The sequence below is a fragment of the Quercus robur genome, chromosome 2 (assembly GCF_932294415.1).
Source record: "Quercus robur chromosome 2, dhQueRobu3.1, whole genome shotgun sequence".
NCBI classification, from domain to species: Eukaryota; Viridiplantae; Streptophyta; class Magnoliopsida; order Fagales; family Fagaceae; genus Quercus; species Quercus robur.
Window position 1 is genome coordinate 80038554 of NC_065535.1, and position 11363 is coordinate 80049916.

The following is an 11363-nucleotide window of genomic DNA, read 5'->3' on the forward strand; positions in this document are numbered from 1 at the left end:
TACAATGGAACTCTTCTGACTCAGCCTGCAACTGGGTTGGAGTCGAGTGTGACCCTAATCGTAGCTTCATGTACTCTGTTCGTTTACCAGGGGTTGGGTCAGTGGGTTTATGGTTGGTTCAGGGCTTGTGTTTGAGCTGGGTTTGTGGTTGAGCTGGGTTTGTGTTGACCAATCAAGTTTTATTACAATATTCTTTTATGATTTTTCTGTGTTTGATTTCTGGGTTTGTATGATTTTTTTGGGTTTGTGCTCTTGTGTGTTTTGCCATTTTGGGATTTTGAATTCCTTCTTTTTTGTTTGTTTTTGTGTTCTTTGTATTTTTAAATTTGAGTTTGTGTTTGGTTCTGGGTTTGTTTTTGTGTTCTTATTGTTTTTAATTCTGTTTTTTCTTTTTTTATTTAGTTAAAATTGATAATTTTTTTTTTAAAAAAAAATTAGATATTGATGTGGCATTTTTTATAATATTTTAATTCCTCCAGCAACCACCTCAGCTATTTCCGTCGGTTGACTGACGGAAAGGACGAAAATAACACGTGTTAATTGGTTTAGGGACTAAAAGTGGTAAAATTAAAATGTAGAGACCAAAATGGAAAAAAGCTAAAATGTAAGGACTAAAAGTGTATTTACGCCAAAGTTATATTATATTTGTAGTACACAACACACATTCACATACATCACAATTCACACAAATAACATAATAAAAAAAATAGCACACATAATTAGTATTAGACACACACTCACACATATATAATATAAATTTATAATAAAGAGAGACACTTACGACTTACAGATATTCTCTTTTTACTTTTATAGTGACTTGTGATTTATGTTATTGTTTGATTTTGGGCTGGGCTAATATGTGGTTAGAGTGTGCAAAATTTAAGTAAGAGTATAAAAACATATCTTCAGAGGTAAATTATACTAGTAAAAAATTTTTATATATAAAATTAAAAAAAAAAAAAAAAATTCAAGTAAGGGGGTCAATTGGACCCTCGAGTATAAAGTAACACCGCCTATACTGTTGGATTAGGAATACATTACCTCTTCAACAAGGAGTCTATTACCTCTTGGAATAGGAACACGTTACCTCTTTAACAAGGAATAGGCTTCATTCCACACTAAAGAATAGCATTTTCTTCTATAACAAAGTAACTCAAATTAATTTTTCATTCTTCAACTAGGAAATTTAATTGACTTTTCAAGTCACAATTGGAATTTGAGGCAATTTCCCAACATTTTTACGGTACATTGGCAAGTGGCAACACAACATATAGTCATACACCATTTTGGAGAAGGAAAAAAACAAAAAAGAAGGGGCCACCTTATTTATAGCGATTGTATGCATCCTATTCCTTTCCAGAGCGTTTCAAATCATTCCATGCGTCTTGACAACTCTTACATTTCATGCAATTTGGCTCTGCTCTCAAACCGAGTAAGTTCCGTTACCCCCACCTAACTCTCACTTCAGCCTCTTTCTTCCTTTCCTCGAATATTCGCTTCACCCTATTAATTTCTCCACCCACACAAAGAAACTCCTCCGAATTTGTGAGCCCATCATAAAACAGAAGATCAAGGGGCTTTTACCAAGCTCACATGGCGAACACTGATGAAGCAACTGAAGTGGCATCCCCAGAAGAACACAAACGATCAGAGCCTGGTTTTGGTCATGTGGGTGCTCGGCTTAACAAGTTCACGCTCTTATGCGCTCTTTTGGCCTCCACAAACTCCATTCTACTGGGCTATGGTGAGTCATTTTGGTTCCTATTGCTCAATTTTGTCAAAGAATAGTGTTAGTAATTTCTAGGCTCTTGAGTGGGTATCAAAACTCTTAATCAAAACCCACATTACCAATTTGATTAAAATTGAAATCTTGTTGTTTAATGGGCGAAATTTGGTTACAAACTAGTTTGTAGCCAATAGCTATAACTCTACTCAATATTTATAGGGATATCTTTTTATTAAATGTGAATTTTGATAAATTCACCGGATAATATTTTCTTTTTATATCTTCTATGTTTGCAAACTTTCCACAAAATTAAAGATGAATAGTTATGTAATTAATCAAATGTTTAAATTTCAAGTTTTTATAATTTAAAATTATGCATAAAAAATAAGTTTATAGATTAAATAGTAAATAATATCCATGTGACAAGAAATTTAATATACATGTTAAGAACATAAAAATCATGCAATCATATTGTTGAATTTTCGAAATATATAGTCATCTTAATTTTTTTAGTGGAAGTTGTAATCATTGACTATAACCAAGTTTGTAGTTAAACTTCATCCTTATTCAATATCCCTTTAATTTTGGGTCAATTTGTTTGATCAAATATTTGCGGAGGGTGTTTAGTTTATCTTATATGGATAAGTCGAGAAAATAAACCTTATCTAACGTAACAATATCTGGACTAAATCGACAAAGTGCAGATATTGGTGTCATGAGTGGGGCAGTACTATACATCAAAGAAAACCTCAAAATCACATCAGTCGAAGAGGAAATTTTGGTGGGTACCTTAAACGTGTTTTCTTTAGTGGGATCACTTGCTTCTGGTAAAACTTCTGATTATATAGGCAGGCGTTACACTATAGTCTTGGCCGCATCAACATTTCTAATAGGTGCACTTCTAATGGGTCTAGCTCCATCATTTGCATTCCTCATGGCGGGCCGCATAGTCGCTGGCATCGGCGTCGGCTACTCCCTTATGATCTCACCTGTCTACACAGCTGAGATCTCCCCAGCCATGTCTCGTGGCTTCCTCACTTCACTCCCAGAATTCTTCATCACTTTTGGTATCCTACTTGGTTACATTGTCAACTATGCCTTAGCAAGTTTGCCTCCACACATAAATTGGAGAATAATGTTGGGCCTTGCAACAATACCATCAATTGTCATTGCTTTAGGGGTGATAGCAATGCCTGAGTCCCCTCGTTGGCTCGTCATGCAAGGTCGAGTAGACCAAGCTAAAGAGGTTTTAATTAAAACCTCAAACACCACAGAAGAAGCTGAATTGAGACTCGAGGAAATAACCAAAGCCGCATTGTCAAATAATGGTAGCCCAGACTCGGCCCAACAAAACAATTGGCGTGGACAAGGAGTTTGGAAAGAACTTTTGTTAAGGCCCTCTAGGCCCATTAGAAGGATGCTAATTTCTTCCATAGGAATGAACTTTTTTATGCAAGCTTCTGGGAACGACGCCGTTATATATTACTGCCCTGAAGTCTTCAAGGCAGCTGGGATTCATAATAAGAAAGAGCTTTTTGGTGTTAATGTGATCATGGGCCTTGCAAAGACATCTTTTGTGTTGTTTTCGGCCTTTTATTTGGACAGGTTTGGTAGGCGGCCCCTTTTGTTAGTGGGCTCAGCTGGGATGGCTATATCTTTAGCTGGGCTTGGTTTGGGCTCTAAGTTTCTTGACCATTCAGATAGTAAAGCATCATGGGCCATTGTGTTAAGCATTGTGGCTGTGTGTGCTGATGTTTCCTTCTTTTCACTTGGGCTGGGGCCCATTACATGGGTGTACTCGTCAGAGATATTTCCTATGAGGTTACGGGCCCAAGGTACGAGCCTGGCCATATCGGTGAACAGGTTGGTGAGTGGGGTGGTGTCAATGTCGTTTTTGAGCATTTCCAAGAAGATAACATTTGGGGGAATGTTTTTTGTGCTATCGGGAATAATGGTGGTGGCCACTGTGTTCTTTTATGTGTTTATTCCAGAGACAAAGGGCAAGACCTTAGAAGAAATAGGAGCTCTATTTGAGGATAAAGATACAAAGAATGATAAGGAGGGAAGGGAAATGGCAGTAGTGTAACCTTTTTTTTAAAAATTTTTTTAAAGTGGTTTGGATTGTATTTGATTGATATAAAATTTGCCCTTTTTTTTATTTTTTAATTTTTAATTATCATTTACTCGTTCTGGAATTATATATGATTGTGGTGATTGGTGAAGTGGTGATCAACTTATATTAAGTCTTTGAATTATATTGATAAGTAGTACTAGTAATTATGTTGATTTTTTTCATGATAGGTAGATATTGGAGATATGGGATTCAAATTACAAATTTGGGGCACTAAAAAGAATACCATTATTAACAAACTAACTATTTATGTTAAAAATGAAATTAGACTACGTTTTTCTTGTATTTAACTGAAATCTTGTCTAGTAGCGTGGCCTGCTTTTTAAAGACAGGTTTTCATTTTGTGACTCTTGTTCATTCAACGCATTCCTTCTCATAAGCTAAGTTGTGAAAAAATGTTCAATATAGCATTCTGTCACCTACCCTGAGCCCAACACAAAGATTGTTCCAAATTAATGGAGCAAAAAGTGGAATATGTAAATTGTAGATACAAGAATGGAGAGATTTTTTTTTTTTTTTTTTTTGGGGTGGGGGTGGGGGGGGGGGGGGGGTGTGGAGAGGAAAAAAGAATGGAGGTTGGTTCTTTTTTTAAGGGGGGTTTAACGATGAAGTTCATGAGAGGAAAAGGATTCTAATTGATCAAGTGTGATATTTGCCGTGCATTTATAACTAGTGTAAACTCTAATCTAGTTATGCCCAATCAGCTAGAGCAATTTTGGAGTGTTCATGACTTCATATTGTTTAGGGAATAGAATGATCAATCCTTTGTTGCTTGCAAGATTACAATTTCAACATACTATAAGACACCAATTTTTTCATGATCACATCATTTGCTTCAACTTTGGTTACAACTTGTTAAAGTGGTTACCTGTGAATAGTTAATAATTACTCTCACATGGAAGCATTACTCACAGTCAATTATGTTAGAGTTGTGGACAAAAGCTGTGTGTTTAGACTTTTTCCATAAAATATTGTTCAAACATCTTGTGCAAGGTATATTATAAATGTTACCGCCTTAGTTTTTATTTTTAAATAAGGCTACAATCTTAATTTAATATCATTTTGTAACTTTTTTTTATAGCTATGATGAGATTTGAAACTTAAAATTAGGGGTGTCAATGTTCGACCCAACCCGCAAACACAACACGAACCCGACACGGGTTTTTTTGGGTTAGGGTTGGGCCTTAATGGGTTTGGGTCATAAATGGGTCAACCTGAAAGCGATACGATAATAAATGTGTCATAAGCGGGTCAACCCACGTAACCCGCAATAGACTCGTTTGACACGCCAATTTATTTATGTCAACCCGAAATGACCCACTTAATACAACCCGTTTAACTCGTATAATAAATAAATATTTATTTTATTTTAGATTTGTCAAATACCTTTTATATCCAACATATATTTTAAATTTAAAAAGAAAAGTGAGTAATTACAAAAATTTACAAGGGATATAATTGGAAATTGAAACTTTCTGACCTTAGAACTACTAATACTTTTTTTTTGGCATAGAACTTGCACAAATAATATTGGATAAGCTTGTGGAAGATGTTATGAATTTAAACATCAACAAAGAATCTATGAATGATCATCGTGGTCATAGTCAGATTAGTCTACTGTTTGCTCAAATTCTTTCAATATTGATACTTAGCATTTGGCAAGTTCCAAGGATATTATATTTTTGTTGAACTATGTTATTTTATTTTTATTAAACTTTGTTATTTTGAATTTGGGTTGAAGTGTATGCACTTCTTTTGAAGGGTAAAGAACTTATATCTAAATGAATGTTATATTTTTGTTGAACTATATTATTTTAAATGTGGGTTGAAGACTTGAAGTGTATGCACTGCTTTTTGGGATGTAAAAAAAAAAAAAATATATATATATATATATATATTATTTCTAGATGGATGTTATATTAAATTTTATACAGGTTGAAATGGGTTGTATTACATTCGTGTCAACCCAACACAACTCATTTATTAAGCGTGTCAAATGGGTTGGGTTAGGTTAACCCGCTTTATTGACAGGTTGGGTTAGGATTGAAAAATCATGACACGATTATTAAATGGGTCGGGTTAGGGTTGAGTCATTTAGTTGAATACCCCTACCTCGACATGACACAAACCCGACACGCTAACCCAAATTGACACCCCTACCTAAAATGTAGGTTATTATTATTATTATTATTAGCTTAGCTAACTAGAGCATACAATTTCTAGAAGTTATATCAGGGAAAAAATTTTTACCAAGTACTAACAAGTTGTGACTCATCTAGCACTTGAGTCAACCTGTAGCTATAAGGCCTCAAAAATAAGCTTGAGTTCCTTGAGTACTTCTTTAAAATCATTTGAATACTTAAAACAAGATAAGAGATAATCTTGACCTATGGAGGTAGGCAGAGCAGAGTAGGTTGTACATACTCATCTTTGGTGGAATTCAAGAACCACAAGATAATATCAAATATTTAAACTATTAACTTATTAAGCAATTCTTGTGTGATTAATTATTTCACTAAAAGAGTAAAAATTTTTATTTGAGTGATCGAGAGTATAGGTGGCCGAAGTCTGAACACCTAGAGTATCGGTGGCTGGACACCAAATTGCTATTTTAGACCTTCACCTTTCTTTTCTTGTAGTTATCTTCTTGAACTTGGGAGTGCTATCAACTAAATCGACATTGATTGTTTCTATTGGAAATAATTGGAGTATGTTGTGCAGTTTTGTATTTGAATTTAATTTGAAAACCTAATGTTTTGCACTTAAGGTATTGTACCAAATTTTTATCTAATTAGCAATTAAATTTTTTCCATCCCCCATCTAAGTGCTCCCTTAAAAAAAATGTTTAGATGTCTTAAATTCATTGTAAAATTACAATTTTCCCCTGGTTGATTGACTCAATCACTATTTAATCCATAACTTATTTATTTCTAAATTTCTCTTCCTAATATTTTTAATATAGTGGACGTACGTGGATTAAATCACTATTAATCAAACCTCACATATACTCATACAAATATCATCGGATGACAAATATCATCGGTCACGGGTGCTGAATCTGCTGCTGCATGCATGCTCGCACTAGACAAGTCTGTATGACCTACCGAACATGAAACATTTTGTGCGACCCACTTTTCATGACCCAGTGTCTTTTCCATCGTATAGTAAGCAGCCTAAAAAATCTAGGCAATTAAGTTTTTTTTTTTTTTTTTTTTTTTTTGGAGAAAAACACACGACTGAAACACACACAGGAGAGTGGGAATCCGGATTTAATACCACATAACTCACAACATACAAAAGCCGGCATCTAGGCAATTAATTCTTGGTTCAAATAGCATGAGATGTACCGTACCACAAACTCTGTGTTCTCAAAAGTGTGCAGATATGTGCCCGGCCTAATTTTGAAATTCCATACAGCCAAAACCTCATCTAAATTTTAATGTACACTAATCAATATGAATTAAGGAATGTTTGGATCAGTTAACAAACTTTGGCTCATAGTTTGGTTCAGTGACAATTGTCCCAAACTATAAAGTATTCTATTATATAAAATATAGACTGGGATTGTTTAAATATTATGGAGTTGAATACGGTAATCTTATAAATAGATCTTAAGGTTTCTTTTCGAACAACTTTCTTTTATACAGCCAGAACAAAAGACAACCCCACATGAGAAATGAAATAAACAAACAGAGAACTTGCCCAAAAAGTCATAACCAAATAATGTAAAAAAAACCTGCCCTCTCAAATCGCTTGTATAAGAAGCCAGTTGGAAATATATATGGTTTGAAATTTTCAGAGCCATTAAAACAATAATAATAATAATAATAATAAGCATCGATCAAAGCAAGCAAAAGTGGCGTAGGAAATGAAATCCATGACAAGGCAATAGTTTTTCTTCTTGTCACTGAGCTTACTTCAACTTGAAAAGCTGATTCAAATTACACTAAACTGTCTGTTAGCTCTTGGTGGGGGCATTTATAGTAAAGGGCAAGTGCTGCCTCTTTGGTTTGTTTTTGTATTCTTGGAAGCTTCTATGACTTTGAGATGCTCTCTAGAGAGAGAGGACCTTGAGGTCCTTGACATTACGTTTCCAAGGGTAAAATCAATGATGTCCATTTTATATATATATATATATATATATATATATATTATTTTGGGAAGTGAAATAGAGTAGTCCCTAAGATTCAACTTTATGAAGTATACAAAGGCTTAAATCCTCTTCACTTTGTCTTTAACGTAGTGGCCGGGTTCGTGCAGACATGAGGATATCGACAAATTTTGTATATAAAATCGACAAATATATATAGATTGAAGCGTGGAAATGATGACAATAGAAAATTTACAGGATGAAACATTTAGAAGGTGACAATATTACCTTTGTCTTCCACTTAGTAAATCTCACTTTTCAAAATGCTTAGTCTTTCGAGCATATTTACAATTATGCATGTAATATATTTCGTGTACTACAAACATGCGTGTTAGAGAAGCATAGCAGAACCCCCTTTTGATGCACGTATGGATTTATAATCAAAACTCTTATCAGTTATTCATTGATTTAAAGGAGGGATCGACTAATGTTTCCGGTCTATAAATTTGACCAAAATCAAGAAGAGAGAATTGGACTAGTTTTTTATTTTATTATTTATTTTTTATTATAGATACTGTATAATTTTAATTTATCACGTATGTTTATAATAAATTTTCTTTATTATCAAGAGAAGACACTAGTCAGTATTTTGAAAGATAATTGGCCTTGTTAGTAGAACATAAAATTGGAAATTCATGTTCACTGGACTAGAGTGAGGTGGATGGGAATATCATATAAGACACGTAATAGATTATATGAATTGGTAAGAGAAAAGTTTTGTGGGAAGGAAAGAACAATTTATTCCTAGACCATGTAATTAAGCTACTATTTAGTGCTTTTGTAACACTAAAACACATATATAAAATATAGTATTGAGTATATCTATTTGAAATGAGTTTATTTTACAACATTTTTATAAATTGTTATTGTGATAAATTTATATTGGTTTTCATTTGGGTCTACCATTAATATTATTTTTTTTTCACTTACCAACTGTTTGTGAAAAGTTTTGTAAACAAATTTGTAGTTTTAACATTTTCCTATTTTCATTGATTAATTTATTTTTACTAAAAAATAAATTCGGTGAAAATATAACTATACAGCTGTATGTGGATTTATTCCTACATCTGTAGAATGTTATACATGAATAGGAACAATTTCATAAACTGATCTATTTAATACAAGTTAAGATCCTAAGCATTCGGAGATTGTCCATTTGTGCATTGAATCATCAACCAAAACACAACAAACATGCTACAAATTGTATCGGTAGATTAATACTAGCTACCTTTTCAACAATCTTTACAGACACTACCTCTATTATATGAGGATAACTATTCATTTATTTTTGAATTATTAAAAGTAGGAAATGAATTCCCTTCTCCACAATTTGAATTTGAAGTGCTAAGATAACAGCCCCTACAGTTTAGTTAATTACTTTGGTCCCCTACTCATATAAATACCAAAATATATATATTCTTCAGTAATATGGGTACTTGGCCTTTACACAGAGCCATGGTGCAAAATAACAAAAGGAGAATTCAAAAATTAAGGCAGTTCATTGGCCTACCCATTTGATTGGTTCACCCTTCTGTTCTGTTCCTAAAATGGAAATCCCCATTTATTCCTATGTCTATTTCCAGTGTCGGTGTCACCACTTGCCACCTGCCTAACTTCACAAATGAGAAATGCACCATCTCCTCCTCCTTACCTCTAGTAAAAAAAAAAAAAAAAAAAAAAAAAACCCCTATAGATTAATGGAGATTTTATGTTTAACTAAATCATATCTTAAAACCTAAATTATTGGGATCTCAAATTAAAAAATCTATAGATTAATGGAGATTTTAGGTTAACTTAATCATATAATTTTACAATTTATCGCCCAAAAAAAAAAAAAATCCGCAACTTTTTTTTTTATCACTTTTTTAGTACCATTGAATAAGTTTAAAATTCAATTCATTTTTACATTGAACTCATGTACAACTTTTTAAAATCATTTTTTTAGTTACATCTATTCTTTTATCAAATTTATTTTTCAAGAAAAAAATAATGAAAATAATTAGGCATGTCCACAGGACGAGTCGAGTTGGTTTAGGGCTCAAATTGCAACTTAACTCAGCCACATTGGGTGGAGAGTAGTAGAGGCCTCTATTGATGGAGAAGAACCATGATCTCGATAGTTCATTCTTCCAATAGAAAGGCGGAGGGAGGGGGGCCATGACTCCCTGAGTTTTAAAAATTCCCCCCACCCTCATCATCTTATATTCTTATTAAGGAAAATTGTGAAAGAATTTTACTTTGATATTTTTTTAAAAAATTAATAAAATAATATTGTACCAACACTTGTTTAAAATACTAATAATGTCTAATTTTCTTCCCATATAAAACTTATCAACTTTAAGAGCATTTAAAGCATATGTTTCTAAAAATATACAAGTAAGTCTTTTTAGTAAATACTTTTCCTTTTCTTTTTCAAATTTTTTTTTCCCTTTTCCATTAGAATAATAGATACTTTGGGTTCCAGGTAACTCAATTGGTAAAATCTATGATGTTTGAATAAAAGATCCGAGATTCAATTCCCGCCTACACCAAAAACCGATTGGTGTCTTGGTCTGATGATAAAGAGCTATTATCAGGAGCAAATGTCATAAGTTGAAACTTTTTATCTCTCTCAAAAAAAAGAAAAAGAAAAAAAAAGAAAGAATAAAAGATACTATAATTTATGATTAAAAGTTTAGGGCATGTTCTATTTTTTTCATTTTTAAACAAAAGAAAAGTTTTTTCATTTAGCATTGTTTTTATTATATTTCTTTTAAATTACATTTTATATGTTAAGACGGAAAAAATATGACATTTATTATTTAATTTATCCAAAATTAATTGATTTTGTACACATTTTATGTTTTCTAAAACTTTTTTATTATTTATTTATTTTTTATATATCTGAGATAGAAATTGTGGGGTCCAATAGTTTATGGGTCCGGCTCGCTCGCTTATAGGGAGTCCACAAGCCCCAAACTAAAGGAGGCCAGGGCCCAAGCCCAAAAATAGTGAGCCCGATGTGGCCCAAAGATACGTCCGAGGACCGCTCAGTCCTCGGAGGACACAGAATCCCATTGACGAAAGTGGAATACAAGCAAACTTAAAAGATCAGAAAATGTCTCAGGGAAATGGTCCTTAATACCCTTCATTGACATGACACCGCACCTAACAGAGCCGGATTCCTAGGCTTTATGGACCATCTCCCACAATTTCGGGATGAGACTGATGGGACAAATCTCTGTCCTGGAAAAATCGACCCTACACGTGGACGGGGGATAATGAACGTAGGCTAGTATAAAAGAAAACGCAAGGTAACAAAGTGGAGGCCCCATCTCACTTCCTAAAAAATAACTCGAGGAATGAGAATGCCTGGA

The 11363-nt window shown here is 33.4% G+C and overlaps 1 protein-coding gene across 1 annotated transcript; it reads left to right on the top strand.

The window, feature by feature from the left end:
* Positions 1-1370: 1370 nt before the first annotated feature.
* Positions 1371-3948, top strand: LOC126715234 (polyol transporter 5-like). Its single transcript, XM_050415743.1, has 2 exons — positions 1371-1744; positions 2431-3948. The coding sequence occupies exons 1-2, from the start codon at positions 1594-1596 to the stop codon at positions 3810-3812; spliced, it is 1533 nt and encodes a 510-aa protein (XP_050271700.1). The 5' UTR covers positions 1371-1593; the 3' UTR covers positions 3813-3948.
* The last annotated feature ends 7415 nt before the right edge of the window (positions 3949-11363 follow it).

Bases quoted from the DNA above. Each gene is read 5' to 3' on its own strand.
- LOC126715234 (XM_050415743.1), top strand. From the start codon at position 1,594: ATGGCGAACACTGATGAAGCAACTGAAGTGGCATCCCCAGAAGAACAC. The intron at 1,745-2,430 runs GTGAGTCATTTT...GACAAAGTGCAG, and splicing joins CTCCATTCTACTGGGCTATG to ATATTGGTGTCATGAGTGGG.